The sequence below is a fragment of the Dreissena polymorpha genome, chromosome 12 (assembly GCF_020536995.1).
Source record: "Dreissena polymorpha isolate Duluth1 chromosome 12, UMN_Dpol_1.0, whole genome shotgun sequence".
NCBI lineage: Eukaryota > Metazoa > Mollusca > Bivalvia > Myida > Dreissenidae > Dreissena > Dreissena polymorpha.
This window is the reverse complement of record NC_068366.1, coordinates 37,300,078-37,318,646: the sequence shown is the minus strand read 5'-3', so window position 1 is coordinate 37,318,646 and position 18,569 is coordinate 37,300,078. Positions and strand designations below refer to the sequence as shown.

Genomic DNA, 18,569 nt, shown 5'->3' with positions numbered 1-18,569 from the left:
CCGAGAACATGGTGCAGAACAACAATCCGAAAGCTTTTCCAATGAACTTATCGCAAATAGTAATGATTAAGTCGCTACCGCAGCTAGATAAAACAATTATAAATCGCTCTAAAACCGTCTTAACAAACAATAAAATAGATGAACATTATCCATTTCCTTACGTAAATGGAAAATGCAAATACCAATTGTTTTATACTCATGATAAACGAGCCAGTTCATTTAAATAATGAACACGTAGCAAACTAACAGAAGATGATTGTGCAGACGAGGCTTTCTGTTTGAAGGGTAAGCAAATTATTAAAATATTTTTGTTAATAAAACAAAACATGTAAAACTATCATATGAAATTAAAACATTGTGCAATGCAAATCATTATTTTACATTTTAATCATAGGAAGACGTGAAAACTCTTAAGGATTCAGTTTTTAATTTTTCCGCGTCTATTTTTAAAAATATAGATACATTGCAATCACTGAAATGTAGTTTTAACCCAAATTAATTTAAAGATTAATTTCCCAACACCATTTTCTACTTTCGTATTTGTAAATTTGAAACGTGTTAAATATCCCACTTATGATTGTTATTTCTGGAACTTGGAAAAAGGATAACAGTAAACATTTTGTATCGCGTTATACCCTGACACTAAAGAGGATCAATCATTTTTTAATCGGCGCTTTCACATTTGATATAATATGAAAAGTATCTTCTTTTTACCGTGATAATATTAATTCGTTTTTCATAGTTAATAACACATATAATATTCCCATTTTATACATTATTCATTGCACCTTAATTGTATTTCTTGATGCACAATTTTCATAAGATTAAGGCAGGTAGTTCAGTTTTGAATCCGGTTTGCGGTTGTTTTCGTTTACTGAAAAAAAATCGATAACATACTGATGTACAATTGATTTTTACTATATTTGAACACTTGCAATAAAATAAATAACGATTCCAGAGTTTAAATTCAGCTTCAACGTTCAACAAGCTTGATTAAAAAAAAAAACATGTTAAACAAAGGAATCTTGAGTAAATTGTGTCATGTACAAATAAGAGACAATTTAATTAATGTTCCGGTGAAGAAAATCGTGTATCATGTTGCGTTTCTCGTCCTCTCGTTGAGCAGTCTGCATGTCATAAACAATGCTCAACTGTGAACATTTATATCAGAATTTTCTCCCCTTTTCGTATCGCCTTTCTCATTCATGTCTGCGAGGAAAGTTTCTTAATTGCGTACAGTTAAGGTTTTGCTGTCTGTTTCTTTTTTGCGAAGTATACTTTTAATATTTCATCACTTGCAGCTTACCTATTGTGTTTTGTGTGTAGCATTAATTATGCACGGGAATACATGGCGGCACCCATTACTCGTTTATGCATTGTTTATCATGTGTATTTACTTATTGTTTAGATTTAATATGCGTTAATATAGATAACAAACGATTAACTTTGTCTAACTGATTAAAGAATCAATTTTCCAATATTATCCGCAGTTTATTTTAATCGTTGATTTGATTTTAACACTCATCACTTTTCGCGTGCCTTCGACATAAAGGGGATTCGTAATATATATGTTTTTTATATAAAACATATGATTTTCAAAACGCAAACGTGCCTTTCATTCAATCAATTAAAACGAGTTCTGTTCCGTTATGCGAACGCATACCCTTAATTGTCTTTTCTATTTAGTCCACTGGGCGAAGGAAAGAAAAGAATCATGAACCAGGCATTGTAAGTATCACACATTTTGTATCAATAATCATGACAGCTAAGATACTTCTGTGTTTAAATACTACAAAAACATATCAATTTAACGTAAAATTAAACTTGCTTTTACAAAATTCTTATATTTAATGTCCGTATTATTTGTGAGCGAAGCTCACAAATAATGCAGACGCAATGGTGCAAATCAGTATGGCTTAGCTACGGTAGGAACCGTTACCCATGACTGCCTGTGTGGATAACTGCAGTAAAATTTAGAAGACGACAAATGCTTCAAGCGTTTGCTCTAACAACCTCATATGCCTGTTCTCACTGGTACACTACATAGTGTGTATAAAACAGCTTGTAAGACAACGTTGGCCAGTCTTGTGTTTATCATTGAAATCTGTACATATTGGCTGCTTTCAGGGAAAACGGGGCTTAATGCATGTCAAATAAGATTAGCCTGTGCACACTGATTAGCTGTATCAATAATTTGAAGGAAAAAAAAACACATCTCGACCTGTGCTTTAATACACACTCTTTATAAATTTGAATGGGTTGTGGTCATTTCAAGCGTGCGATATAAAAAGCTATAATATATTTTTTTTTAACTGAGTTGCGTCTGAGATTATACAACAGCGAACAAATGCAGTGCCTTCAGCGCTTTGATTAAATATGTCACACAATGTTGGAAAAAAAAATCCACTTACATCCGAGTAAGTATTTGCCAAAGAGAGATAATTCACGTTTTGACCAAACTGCACAAAATATATATTCTATTTCCCATATGAAGTATTTATAATCAATAAAATATAGATAATTTCAGCTTAGTTTAAAGGTATGTCTTTGTTGTGCACATCCATGATAAGTTCAAAGCAACGAAATGAAATACGTGTGTAAAGAATTTGCATATATACAATTTCAAACTATCTAGACAAAGTGGCATTCATTCTTTCATTTAGTGTCACATTCACGACCTTGGTAAATGTCACAATTAAAGATGTAATAGTAGTCGCGATGTAATAGTACTAGTAGTATTATTACTAGTAATAGTAGTAGTAGTAGTAGAACATGTTCGCATTACTTGTTTTTCAGTTTTTGTCGCATAGGTTTCGGATTATTTAGTATATATGCCATATTTAGTAGAAAACGTGTTTCTATTGCACCAAAACCTCTAAATCCTTATTTTAGCATTTGCTGATGACCATTCAATATCCTTACTGCAATCTAATATTCGCGCACCACTCACGACAACGGAAGACGGACATAGACGTGCGCAATATGTCAACTTGTGCAATTCTTGCTCAGGTAAGCTTTAAACACATATTTAAAAAGATAATATCTTTTCGATTGAACACATACATAAAACAAACTTTAACGTAAACTTAAACAATTGTCCCACAATCATATAAAGGTTATATAAAAAATATAAAGCAAAAAAGTTCTCTTCTATGTAATGAGGAGCGATACAACATTATATGACAGTGTACTGATCCATTTGTATTCGTCGCATGCTGATCGCATGTACACACGATGTTTTAAAATCTCAACCACCTTGTTACAGAATTGTTAAAGCCAATTTAGTTTAAGAGCAATCTTATTGTGTCACCTTGATATTTAACTTTGGTAGCAAATCCTTATTGCGTTTGCCTATTTCTAACATCATTCAAACAATTGCGATTTTCTATTTATCTGAATACAAAAGACGTGGTTGTTACACAAAGGATAATGACATTCAAGATTGTGTAGGCAAGGTCGAGATAGTAAATAAGTAACATAAGTGACAGTTGCTGGAACATCAGCACGGCCATACAATGGGCCAATATTCTTTCTCCGGCGTGGGCTATCAATTTATCAATTTTTGCTATTTGTTTAAATTTATTTCTTCAACCATTAATCTCATTAACTGAACAGCTTGATTGATGAGACATTTCGGGAAGTCGATTTCCGACAAATACTTTATACATCACTTTATTTATATTTTGACCTTATTTGACTACGTATATAACTTGGACGCAAAAATGAAATCTCACTTGGGGGAACTTAACACTTTGCTGCGTTTGTCAAATTGGGCGGACGGATGACCCCTAACGCCTTGTCAAGTTAACCAAACTCGAAGTCCGTCAACAACTGACGTGTTTTCGAAATAATACTTTAAGGGGCTAGATCTATAGCAGTAAGAATCCCCCAAAGGGGGAAATTTAATGAAAAAAAAATAAGTATAAAATAATATTCTTTTTATAAATACCTTCAAAATGACTAACAAATCATTACAAGAAACTGTATATAAATGAAATATAAAATAAAAATAGTTCGTTTCTTTTTCAATGTTTGGCCCATTCATAGTTATGTTTACGGTATACACACTTTTGAGACATGTTTCAGAAAACGTCCAGTACAAATATATCAAAACGACTAAACCACGTGTACTAAAAATGACCGTTATTTTAGATTTCAAGAGCTGTGACGCCACTGAAACCGCCTAACTCTATATTAAGCAACATAGGCGGGAACATATATGCGCGTTTTTTTCGATTGTTTCTCACAGGGGCGTACCAGGCCGCGATTGGAGTGTACGCACAGTATGAAATACGGAATTTTCCATTTTTTCTTCCCTATATGGTAAACATTATTTAAAAAATATATAGTTACATGAATGGATTCCTTTTCAAAATATGAATTTAGAAAGTGTCCGTTACATTTGCCTTGACAGCAAATGGCAATTTTGCAGAATTGTCACTCACACGCTATGTATTTTCAAGTTGACATGAGTGCATGCATGTTCAACAATACATGCAGATAACACCATTTTAAATTATATTATTCCCGCTTTAAATAAGTCAGCAATTTCGAAAATATTTGTTCATGTGTTACTGCGGTTTCTGCCGTGTTTCGAAAGTCCTCAGTGATACATTTCTTGTTTAATGCTATTACGTAGATTTTAAGTTTTAAATCTGAAATGTTGGTTTTAACTCACATATTACATTGAAACAATACTATGGCCTTACTAAATCCACTTCGGAAGAATCACAATAAAAAGCAACCACGACAAAACAATAAGCATCAAACGAAACTTTGAGCGACAAAAAGGTCGCAGATTCCATGATATGCTTATGCTTGTATTAATAATAGTTTCCAAATGGTCATACCGAAGTATACACGCGTCAATAAGTTTTTGTAATAATATTACGCGCACATTTGGTATTTTAAACATGAAATCAAATGCTATTTTACACATGGCAGTGATATGGGTCTCACCCTGAGGTTCATTTTATTGCATATATGACAGTTTTAATTTGTTTTCTTTCCCGACAAAGTGTACGCATAGGCATACGTGCGTACGCCTGGGTACACGCCTGAGTGTAGAATTCGACATCTAAGGCCTCCAGAATAGTAATGGGATAGAAAATGGCATCGCTTAAAAGGTTATTTAACTTAAGAACCTTGCGAGTAGATTTCGCGTTAGGATTTTCGATACCCTAATCCCTTTATTTTTGCGCGCTAAGTATTTAACGCATAAGTGCTGTTTTGTGTTTTGTGTATGTATGCACGTGTGTGGGTGGGTGTTGTGGGTGGTTAGGTGCGTGCGAGCGTGCGTGCATGCATGAATGTATAATTCCTTGTTTTTGCACTTGTCTTCGTGCTTGCTTTCATGTTTGTTAGTGCTTTCTTTCGTTTGTTCGTTTGTTCGTTTGTTACGAGTGGTGTTGCATTGTTCGCTCGTTCGTTCGGACATGGTTATAATGAACTGCGGCCTAACGATTTTCAGTCTCATTTTATCAGTTAACATTCATTTGAAAAAGATATTTGACAAATGTTGGATGAACGATCCTCCACGCAGAGACTGGTTCCAAGCATAGGTCAATATCAAATCCATGCCCTCATAGTCTAACACGTGGTGATAACTGAATCAAATATTACTTTAAATATTATTTGTTTCTTTTTTTAACTATTCTTGTAATATTTGATAAAACATGATCCATGAAACGTCCATTAATGTAAAACTTTTCATCCAATAAAATAAATAAGAAACAGTTACACACACACAATCCGTCCAGATCAGGCCAGATTTCGACAGTTATAGCCGAAGGGAGATAACTACGGAATCCGGATAGTGCCATCTATAATTTCGCCCTTCTTTCATGGGCGAAACACGACACACGAAGCGACGCACGATATTTTGCGCGACACACGAAGCGACACACGATAATGTACCACGAAATATCGCCCTGTAGGTAGCCCAAAAGAAGACATATCGTGGTAAATATCGCGTGTCATTCGCGTGTCGCCCAAAATATTGTGTGTCGCGCAAAATAGCGACACATGGTATTTTTTTATTCAAATATCGCATATATTATCCGAATATCGTGTGTCGCGGTCTAATTTCAGATTGCGACACACGACACACGAAGCGACACACGACATTTTGGGCGACACACGAAGCGACACGCGATATTTGTACTGTTCAAATGTCGCTATAATAATATCGCCTGTCGAATGTCGCGTTTTCAACAATTAAAAAACACGATATTTTGGGCGACACACGAAGCGACACGCGATATTTACCACGATATGTCGCCTTTTGGGTACCTACAAAAGGGCGATATTTCGCGGTACATTATCGTGTGTCGCTTCGTGTGTCACGCAAAATATCGTGTGTCGCTTCGTGTGTCGTGTGTCGCCCTAATCGCGAGATTATAGATGGCACTATCCGGATTCCGTAGAAAACCGCTGCGTGGGGTTTGTGTATTTCTGTCAAAGTGAATGGAATGGCAACAGAAATTCATAATGGGGCTACTGGTCTATATGTTGTAAGTCACGTAACATACGTTAACAGCTTTCATCGCTAATTCATTAAAACTTCTCATTCACGTAGTCATTTTCAGTGATTTGAAGTACTGCACTCTTCGGTAACTTACTTAAAATAAACAAGGTGTGGAGAGCTTTTTTGTTTTGAGTTTCCATTTTTGCTTTCCATATAAAATTCATTAACTGAAACGTAAGTTTCACTACACAAATAAGGACTAGTATTATCGCTGCAATAACAGTTTAGTTGCATATAAACTGTATGGTCTTCTCACAAAACGTGCAGCATTATTTTTCAATATGGTGTATCGTTTTTCAGTCCGGACGTCAGCAGAATAGAAGCAATTGAGTAATATAAAAAAAATTAAACAGAAATCGCGTGACATACAATGCATTTTGAAGTAACGTTTGCGCTTCTTTGGAAAACTTTAGATAAACGGGATACAGCATGTCTTGAGTCGATTACTTAAACACAATATTTAATCAATTGTAGTTCCGGGACAAACTTGAATTACATCAAGAGTGCATCGAGAGATTTTCCTACAACAGCGGAAATTTAGTACTTGTGCTCTTGAAGTCGGAAATGTTTAATCCAACTAACACTTGGCCGAATATAACGGAGTAAGCTGAGATAAGGGATCTATAATGTGTTTCGTATTTATAAAAGGGGATTTCATCGGTTAACTGGTAAAATACAAAAGAGGCAAAACACAGCGAGACGATGGCCTGGTAACAAAGCTAAATAATTGACCAATGGATAGCGCGAACAGTTCAGAAGCTGTTGACACGGAATATGATACGCTGCAAAAAGTACGTGAAATCGAGTCAGCGGCCATAGAGGCAAATGAAGCCGTTTCCTTAGCAACGGAGGCCGCTTCACGTGAACTCAGACATACGGTGAACGCGTTTAGTTCAAAGTTAGAACTAACTATCGCTCACGGAAAGGTTGACATTGAATCAGCTGTAAATACTGGTCAGCAAATACTGGCCGCAGCAATAGAAGATGGAAAACGCGAAATCAAAAACATTCATTTAACCAGTCCACGCAACGAGAATGAAGAGTATTCCAGACAGAGCGACGGTATGCGTTACATATGACTTTTTTATCGCGATGTAATATGTAGAAGTACCGTGTCAATTCCCTTCAAAATACTTAAATGCATTATAAATATCAATGTTGAAAGAAATAATATTTATTATTGTTCAGAAAATCAATGATTATGTTTGACACCATTGAACTTCACATAAAAATAATCAATATAATATAACGATTGTCTCAAATATATCAGAAAAAATAAATCATGCACTTGATTTTGTTTTTAGTCCTCCCAATTCAATGGAATAAATGAACTTTTTGAAATAGAATCCTCATATGGTTCATTTAAAGTTGATGCAGAATGGTCAAACATATAAAAAAAAGGTAAACAATCGAACAATCTTATTTGTGTTAAACTAAATGAACTCGTGCGTTTAATTAGTCTTTCTATGAACATTTTTTTACGGAGTTTGTTACACATTTTCAGATTTACTGCGACGATTGAAGGAGTTTTACATTGAGATATTGAGTCATGTGCCAATATGTCCTCTAATGCCCAACCAGGACACCCTTTTAAGTGAATATACTGTTCCGCCAAAAATATTTGTGCTGCCCAAACGTAAATGCAGACGTTTGGTGGATAAGTTACGTATATACACATACAAAGATATACTATACACAACTGGAAAGTTAAATAAACGGATATTCCTACTAGGCGAGCCCGGCACAGGGAAATCAACATTTGCCGCTAGGTTGGTACTTGATTGGTGTGGTCAACCCTGTCGCGTGTATCCTGAACAATTCAGTGAACTCGAAACATTAAATGTTTTTAAATTCGTATTCTACATTGAGCTTAGAGAATGTTTGCATCAGCGCGAGGTTTTGAAAATGATACAAGAACAAATTGTAGATTTGCTTTATCACACTGGCGAAGACCGCAATAACGCCCAAAGACTTGTTCAGAAAATTATTGAAACAGAGGTTTGTTGTGTGCTTCAAGACGGTTTAGATGAGTGGGCTGACCCAGAAGGAAGATTGGCCGTACCATTGCTGAGCACCATTGGTAATGAGTGTACTGTCTTGACCACGTCTCGGCCGTGGAAAATGACTGACGAACGCATAAAAGACTCTCAGATCGACATTCTATTAGAACTAACGGGGATAAATGACCCTTATCTTTTGTGTAAAATTATATTACGTTGCACACAAAGTGATGATTTTGAATGCCAATATTCAGAGTTGATAAGCTATATTTCCAAATCAAAACTTGAGAGCTTATTGCCGTCTCCGATGATGACATCGCTTGTTGTCTGTGCATGGTTGGATGATGTTGGTGTGGAAGGTTCAGTGACAGAAATATACAGCATTTTATTAGATTGTCTGTTTAAAAAGGCAAACGGTAAACCAGGATACTTTAATCCTCCACAGTTCCGGTGCTTAGCTCACACACGGTTTATACAGCCAAACATTGACTTGTTTGTTGCTTTGTCAAGAGCTGCCTTTGAATTAATGTTTTCTGGCGAAAAAGAGACTTCAATTGTATTTGGAGATCGTGAATTGTTGAAGTATGTATCCATGGAAGAAAAATCACTTGCCTTGACTACTGGGATTTTATCGGAAAGGAAATCTTCATCGTTTACATATCGAAAGTCAACTTGTTTCTTTTTGCATAAATCAATACAAGAGTTTATGGCTGCGTATCATATTGCCTGCAATTTAGATTTCGCCAGTGATGCCCTTGCTTCCTATCTGCAACGAAATCCAAACGCTTATCTTGACCTTTCTCAGGTATTCATATATGTATGTGGAATAGACAGTGCTGCCGCCAATAGACTCTCGTGTCTCCTGGACGATTACTCAATCATACACACTACAGTCCATGACTGTCGAGAGCTTCAGTGCCTTATTGTGTCTGGATTCAAGGAATGTCAAGCAAACAAGCAAAGTATCACCGATAATTGTCTGAAACTGAGTAACTTTGACTTCGATTACGTGATTGATCCAGAGGATATTGATGCCTTGAAATCTATTTTGATGCTTAACATGAATAATATCAACTCAATACACGTTACCATAGATTCTGTGCACATACATGATCTTCCAAGAATACTAATGTCTTCCGCGCATTGTCTCAAACAATTGCATCTCAGTTTGCAAGGCACCCTTGATGAGATGCATTCGTCAGCACCTCAGCATGTCGATGCTCGCGGTAAACAACACTCCATCGTGTCGTTACCGGACGTGTTATGCCGTCAACGGAAGCTACATTCGCTAACGTTAGCAAGTATATCGCGGGTAGTTGATGTTAGGAAGTGGTTAGGACATCCTAACCAAGGTTGTTCAGATATTGAATCAATACCACTGCCACCATCTTTAGCATGTTTCACATTGGCCCATGGAAAATGCTCTTCGTCTTGGCTGCGAAACGTTTTAATCAAGATGTCTACATTCAAACACAATGTCAAATTCGTTTTGGATATGTGCACAATAAATCAACGTGATGCAAGTGAAGCCAGTACACTAAGGCCTGTGTCCAACACAATAGACCGTGCACCATCAAATGACATGTCGGGAGTTTCGCTGGTGAGTGACGGGGACAGCGCCGGTTTGTATGAAGCAATACACGGTACGGGTGTGAGATGTCTAACTCTGAAAGGTGTTGAAAACACAACTTTGCTATCCGACACCGTGCTAACCCTCACAAAACTAGAGAAATTAAGACTGGTGCTGGGCGAATACATCCAACTACAGCTACCGAATCGCTTGAAGCGATTAATGGTCATTTACGAATCATTGTCTCCATCTTCGTTTCGCCGTATGCTGAATCAGTTGTCCTCTCTTGGCAGTTATGTCGAATGTTGCATTTTATTCGGATGTGAAGCACCGCGGGATGAATATACATGTACTCCCGACAAACAGTACATAGATCAACTTGACCATGTTATTGTGAAATCATTTACTAAAGGAGAAGGCTTTTACGTTGTTGATGACGTCACATTTCATGCCGATGATATTGAGGATTTACATTTCTTTCGGGATGCGAAAATATGGTTCAGGCAATATATTGCACTTGTTGTAGAGATCAATAAAGACCACTGAATGGTGCGGATTTGATTATCCGTGTGAACAGTAACATATGAGTATAAATGTGTGCATTTTTGTATTGATATGATTTGTGGAATGTGCAACTTTAGTCATATTATCATTTAGCCAGATATTTTGTTCACGTAATTTAGACACATGCCATTTATTGCAATCATATTAATGATATTATAACAACCCTAACAGTGTAGTGTGACTATGTCAGGTTTTCTGCCAGTAGGAGAGATAATTTACAACAGTGTATATAACGGATCTGTTAATATAAATTAGTTTTCATGCACTTGATATATCGCACGTTGGAAAACGTTGTACTTTAGTCATTACTAAACTGACGATGTAACGCGTTTGGTGGTTCATTGTGGAAAGAGCGTTATAACAGTTAACGTTGACTCTTTATGTAACCCAGCTGAAAATCCCAAGCCACACTGGAGCCCTCCTACCGCGTCACTATACACGCTAGCTCATATAGCAAGGCAGAATAAGTGTCCATTATACGTCACCCCACTACATACTATCCCTCCATATTTAAAATTCATCCACGAATTTCCTTCTGCCTTTACATCTATGGGATGTCTGACAGACAACAATGGGTTATTTATGTTGGGCGTCAATGTTACCCAGCTGAAAATCCCAAGCCACACTGAGATTAGAACTCGGGTCCTCCCGGTTCCTAAACGAACGCGCTACCGCGTCACTATAAAAGCTATCTCATAAAGCAAGGCTTAATAGGTGTCCCTTACAAGTCACCCTACTACATTTAGAAAATGTGTCTGATATGTATATAATACATTAAGTTATACCAAATTCATCTGTTATATAAGAGAGCCACTAATACTTTAGTAATGCATGTAAGAATTTAGATATAACTTGGGGTTGACACGCTCCTCCCCAATTGCGTACTGCTTTATCTTGACCTTGCGTACTGCGTACTCCATTATTTTTCTATGTTTGTTGCTGTCTAGATATGATAAATTTAGGAATTTTATGATGATTCAAGCTTTGCGTACGACATAACGGATTTTTCTGTACCACGTATCGGGCCTTTACGTATTTTGTACGGTCTTCAACACCCCTAAATATTTCGTACAACAAAGGTGTTTTACCCTCATAACTTCGGGTTAAAAGTAAGTTTTTTTAAGCAATAAGCATTGTTGAATGTCTTTCGTTTTTTTCTGTCGTATAAATTACGAAAGCAGACTTTGGTTTTAGCCTATTTTATAATACACAAAGCTAAATGTTTGTTTGCAATTCTTAGTTTTTACGTGCTTGATTGAAACACTTCAAACGCCGCCATGTTACAACCTGAAGTGCAATTCCGATTTCAAGTATTATAAACTTTATGATAGTTGTTTGCTGCCCTAAAGTGTAAAAACCCGATTAATAAACGTTCGAACAAAAAGTCATTTTAATTAGTGTACAAAGTTTGTTAGTTCTTTGTAATAAAAAATAGATAAACAAATTAAACAAACACTGCAATAAAAATAAAACATAGCTATAAACCATACACTATTGTTTAACCATTATGTTTGCATTCCTGTGAACATAAGTGAAAGCCTTATTGGTACGCAGTATTCGAGTGAGGATTTAAGGCCGCACGCAGTATGCAAATTTCTTTTTTTCTGGTACGCAAATTGCAAAAAAAAATCAGTTTTGATGAAAAGATTTAAATCAACATAATCCGCAAGTTATTCTATCTAGTGAACAATAATCGCAGTGAAAATAAGGAGAACGCAGGGTCATTATAATACCGTACCCATTACACAAGGGGGGGGGGACGAGTTTTCCCATCGCTAGCAGCACAATGCTTATAAATTACCATATTATTTATATGCATATTTGTATTATTGTGCCAATGCATATTTTATGTTCAGTGATCCTTTTAACATGGATATAAGTTAATGTTTGTGCAGATATTAATTGTTCTGATCTATCGTTATTAATCTTATAGACACAAATAATTGGCGTCGCCCTGGAGGGCGGCGACTAGTATGTAATGCATTTTTGTTTTCGCTTATGGGAGGAGAAGTTATTTCACGGATCAATGTATAAATTTTTGTTTTAAGAATATCTTGCATAGTGGTGATTTTTTGTGTAAATTAGTGTAAATAAGTACTGCATTTGTGCCTATTACATTAATTACAACATTTATTGCCAATAATGCAAAGCTAATTGTTGTAATTAATAACTGATCCACAACTGATCACAGGGGAAAGATCACAGGGACTGGGCAAATACGCGAAACTTTCTGGTTTTGTATAAAAACAAATGATGTTTTGTATAAAAACAAAAAATAATCAAAATATATTTATTTTGTGTTTTTTTCTAATTTGCTTATTTAGTGGAGAATCAATGTAGTACGATATTTGACGACCTATCGCGCAAGCAAGTTTATTGGAAGGCGTAGTGGTACGAAAACGTACAATGTATTAGTTTATTAATAGACATATAATAACGATCGCTATACACAACTTCACCAAATAGCAGTACATAAGTGAATGTCAGCCGGAATAGCTCAGTTGGGAGAGCGTTAGACTGAAGTTGTTTACGCAACAGTCATCTAAAGGCCCCCCGGTTCAATCCCGGGTTCCGGCACGAACGGAACAGTTCGGCGGCTGACAATTTTTTCAGTCAGGTTAATAAATATAATTAAGCTTTATTTTATGTAGACATTTTAAAATCCATTTTACTACAATTGGATATTTTTATTAAAATTAATGGATGCAACGTGGTGACAACGTTAATTAAAATTTCTTACATCACTTAAATATCTTATAAAAAATACACGTGTTTTTATATTAACAAATAAATGCAAACAACACATCTATTATCCATGTATTTTTATGGTTGTCTATCATAGGCCTTTCCCTACCACGTATTATTGATTGTAACAATGACTTGCGATAAAGGAAGCAGCCGCTTATCAAGGAGGAGCTGTGTCCCAGAAACCCGTTACCCTAGAGTCAAGCACTCCTCGGAGTTTTTTTTTAAGAACCACATATAGAGCGCGAAGCGCGACACGTGTTACTTTCCAGGTGGTATGGGCCCTTTAGCATTATCTGACCATTACGTCCAAGTTATCTTCCTTAGAAGTTGAGAAATTTTGAAATCCATGTTCGAAGTCCACAATTGTTTTTTATCAATGAGGACCCAACCCAAACTCTATATGAGCAATATCGGACCATAAGTCCAGAAATATGTCTCGTTGAATTTAAAAATAAAAGTGAAAACTGCTTGGTTAGGTGATTATGTCAACATTTTTCATCAGATTCTTTCCAAACTTACAGTGTCTTCATATCAATGAGCATTTTTACCTCATTTAAAATGAGAAACATCGGGACAATAAGTCCAGAATTTTTTTCTATTAAATTTGACAAAATAAACAATTTCCACTTGTTTAAAATATTTCACAACTTTCGTCTGAATCTTTCCAAACTTGTTAAGTGTTTTTATATCAGTATTACTCGAACCCTATTGAAAATGATGAATATCGGAGCAATAAATCTATTATGATCTTTTACTGAATTTCAAAGTATTGAGAAATGCAGCTTCTTTATACAATTTACAGTTTTCATTCATTTTTTTTTCAAACTTTTACAGTGTTTTCATATCAATGAGTACTCAACCCCTATCGTAAATGAGCAACGTAAGAATAAGTTCAGAATCATCTCCCCTTGAAGTTGAGAAAAATATGAAATTACACTTACAAGATGAAGCAGATTTTTTTTAACCTACACAGTTCTGTTCCATTAATGAAAACTGCACACGGATACCAGTAAAAAAAAGGAAACCCATGTAAATAAAATGAACAATATAAATATAAATGGTTATTTGGGGGTTATAACACAACATCATAGATAATGGTTATACCAGTATCTTTTTCTATTTTTTTTAAAATAATCGGCAAATATATTACTATTTACAGTAGAACAAAAATCGTTCCATGTAACTTCATTGAGTGCCTTTTACACTGAAATTCCCGACGCCCTTTGATGCTTTGCATCAATACTTATCTTGTTGATCTATTGTAACAAAGGAAGGCATACACTTGTAGACACACATGACGCCCGTGAATGTTTCCGTCCAAACATGCTCATGTTAACAATCAAACACTGTTAAAAGGAAATACACACAAGCATAATTTACTTTCAACTTCACGTGGCTGTGCATGATAAGAAACAACCACTCACGGTAAGTTTTTGTTGTCATCTTAACAATATTTGCAAATGTCATAAGTGGATGCACACTTGTCCTGAATGTTTAAGGGTCAGAACATCGTTTCAAACTTAAATCAACATGCCAAACTCCACGAAGTGATTATCCCGTTTGGGCTAGGTTAACATACAACAGTTATAACATGTGTGCTAGAATAACATACAGCGGTTATCTCCTTTGGGCTAGGATAACATACAGCGGTTGTCTCATTTGGACTAGGATAACATGCAGAGGTTATCTCCCTTGGGCTAGGACAACATACAGCGGTAATCTCCTTTAGGCTAGAATAACATACAGCGGTTATCTCATTTGGACTAGGATAACATACAGCGGTTATCTCCTTTGGGCGAGGATAACATACAGCGGTTATCTCCTTTGGACTAATATAGCATACAGCGGTTTTCTCATTTGAAATAGGATTACATATAGCGGTTATCTCCTTTGGGCTAGAATAACATACAGCGGGTATCTCCTTTTGACTAGAATAACATACAGCGATTATCTCCTTTGGACTAGAATAACATACATCGGTTGTCTCTTTTGAGCTAGGATAACATATAGCGGTTATTTCCTTTGGGCTAGGACAACATATGACGGTAAGCTCATTTGGGTTAGGATAACTTTCAACGGTTATTTCCTTTGGACTAGAATAACATAAAGCGGTTGTCTCCTTTGGACTAGGATAACATAAAGCGGTTATCTCCTTTGGACTAGAATAACATACAGCGGTTATCTCCTTTTGGACAAGGACAACATACAGCGGTTATCTCCTTTGGACTAGAATAATTTACAGCGGTTGTCTCCTTTGGGCTAGGATAACATACAGCGGTTATCTCCTTTGGACTAGAATAACATATGACGGTAAGCTCCTTTGGGCTAGGATAGCATATAACGTTTGTCTCTTTAGGGCAAGGATAACATACAGTGTTAATCTCCTTTGGGCTAGAATAACATGCAGCGGTTATCTCCTTTGGACTAGGATAACTTTCAGCGGTTATCTCCTTTGGACTAGAATAACATACAGCGGTTATCTCCCTTGGACTAGGATAACATACAGCGGTTATCTCCTTTGGACTAGAATAAAATACAGTGGCTATCTCCTTTGGACTTGAATAACATACAGCGGTTATCTCCTTTGGATTAGAATAACATACAGCGGTTATCTCCTTTGGACTAGAATAACATTCAGCGGTTATCTCCTTTTGGACAAGGACAACATACAGCGGTTATCTCCTTTGGACTAGAATAATTTACAGCGGTTGTCTCCTTTGGGCTAGGATAACATACAGCGGTTATCTCCTTTGGACTAGAATAACATATGACGGTAAGCTCCTTTGGGCTAGGATAGCATATAACGTTTGTCTCTTTTGGGCAAGGATAACATACAGTGTTAATCTCCTTTGGGCTAGAATAACATACAGCGGTTATCTCCTTTGGACTAGGATAACTTTCAGCGGTTATCTCCTTTGGACTAGAATAACATACAGCGGTTATCTCCCTTGGACTATGATAACATACAGCGGTTATCTCCTTTGGACTAGAATAACATACAGTGGCTATCTCCTTTGGACTTGAATAACATACAGCGGTTATCTCCTTTGGATTAGAATAACATACAGCGGTTATCTCCTTTGGACTAGAATAACATACAGCGGTTATCTCCTTTTGACTAGGATAACATACAGCGGTTATCTTCTTTGGGTTAGGATAACATACAGCGATTATCTCCTTTGGACTAAGATAACATACAGCGGTTATCTCCTTTAGGCTAGAATAACATACAGCGGTTGTCTCATTTGGGCTTGGATAACATACAGCGGTTATTTCCTTTGGACTAGGATAGCATACAGCGGTTGTCTCCTTCGGACTAGAATAACAAACAACGGTTGTCTCCTTTGGACTAGAATAACATAAAGCGGTTGTCTCTTTGGACTAGAATAACAGACAGCGGTAATCTCCTTTGGACTAGGATAACATTCAGCGGTTGTCTCCTTTGGGCTAGAATAACATACAGCGGTAATCTCCTTTGGACTAGGATAACATACGGTGGTTATCTTCTTTGGGCTAGGATAACATAGAGCGGATGTCTCCTTTGGGCTAAGATAACATACAGCGGTTATCCAATTTTGGCTAGGATAAGCTATAGCGATTGTCTCCTTTGGGCTAGGATAACATGCAGCGGTTGTCTCCTTTGGACTAGAATTACATACAGCGGTTATCTCCTTTGGGTTAGGATAACATATAGCTGTTGTCTCCTTTTGACTAGAATAATATACATCGGTTATCTCCTTTGGGCTAGGATAACATACAGCGGTTATCTCCTTTGGGCTAGGATAACATGCAGCGGTTGTCTCCTTTGGGCTAGGATAACATACAGCGGGTATCTCCTTTGGACTAGAATAACATATGACGGTAAGCTCCTTTGGGCTAGGATAACATGTAACGGTTGTCTCTTGAGGGGACAAGGGTAACATACAGTGGTAATCTCCTTTGGGCGAGGATAACATATGACGGTAAGGTCCTTTGAGCTAGGATAACATACAACGGTTATCTCCTTTGGACTAGAATAACATACAGCGGTTGTCTCCTTTGGACTAGGATAACATACAGCGGTTATCTCCTTTGGACTAGAATAACATACAGCGGTTATCTCCTTTGGACAAGAATAACATACAGCGCTTATCTCCTTTGGACTAGGATAACATACAGCGGTTATCTCCTTTGGGTTTGGATAACATACAGCGGCTATCACCTTTGGACTAGAATAACATACCGCGGTTATCTCCTTTGGGCTAGAATAACATACAGCGGTTGTCTCCTTTTGGGCTTGGATAACATACAGCGGTTATCTCCTTTGAACTAGTATAACATACAGCGGTTATCTCCTTTGGACTAGAATAACATACAACGGTTGTCTCCTTTGGACTAGAATAACATACAGCGGTTGTCTCCTTTGGACCAGAATAATATACAGCGGTTATCTCCTTTGGACTAGGATAACATTCAGCGGTTGTCTCCTTTGGGCTAGAATAACATACAGCGGTTATCTCCTTTGGACTAGGATAACATTCAGTGGTTATCTTCTTTGGGCTAGGATAACATACAGCGGTTGTTTTGGACTAGAATAACATAGAGCGGTCATCTCCTTTGGGCTAGGATAACATATAGCGGTTGTCTCCTTTGGACTTGAATAACATACAGCGGTTATCTCCTTTGGGCTAGGATAACATACAGCGGTTATCTCCTTTGGTTTAGGATAACATGCAGCGGTTGTCTCCTTTGGGCTAGGATTACATACAGCGGGTATCTCCTTTGGACTATAATAACATACAGCGGTTGTCACCTTTGGACTGGAATAACATATGACGGTAAGCTTCTTTGGGCTAGGATAACATACAGCGGTTATCTCCTTTGGGCTAGGATGACATACAGCGGTTGTCTCCTAAGGGCTAGGATAACATACAGCGGTTGTCTCCTTTGGACTAGAATAACATATGACGTTAACTCCTTTGGGCTAGGATAACATACAGCGGTTATCTCCTTTGGGCTAGGATAACATACAGCGGTTATCTTCTTTGGGCTAGGATAACATACAGCGGTTGTCTCCTTTGGACTAGAATTACATATGACGGTTATCTCCTTTGGGCAAGGATAACATACAGCGGTTATCTCCTTTGGGCTATGATAACATACAGCGGTTATCTCCTTTGGG

General features: G+C 36.9%; 1 protein-coding gene across 1 annotated transcript; it reads left to right on the top strand.

Moving 5' to 3' along the window:
• Positions 1-7,100: 7,100 nt before the first annotated feature.
• LOC127854133 (uncharacterized) lies at positions 7,101-13,469 on the top strand. The gene is made up of 2 exons (XM_052389137.1): positions 7,101-7,588; positions 8,031-13,469. The coding sequence occupies exons 1-2, from the start codon at positions 7,261-7,263 to the stop codon at positions 10,640-10,642; spliced, it is 2,940 nt and encodes a 979-aa protein (XP_052245097.1). The 5' UTR covers positions 7,101-7,260; the 3' UTR covers positions 10,643-13,469.
• The last annotated feature ends 5,100 nt before the right edge of the window (positions 13,470-18,569 follow it).

Coding starts and splice junctions, on each gene's coding strand:
- LOC127854133 (XM_052389137.1), top strand. CDS start 7,261: ATGGATAGCGCGAACAGTTCAGAAGCTGTTGACACGGAATATGATACG. Junction 7,589..8,030: donor GTATTCCAGACAGAGCGACG/GTATGCGTTACA, acceptor ACACATTTTCAG/ATTTACTGCGACGATTGAAG.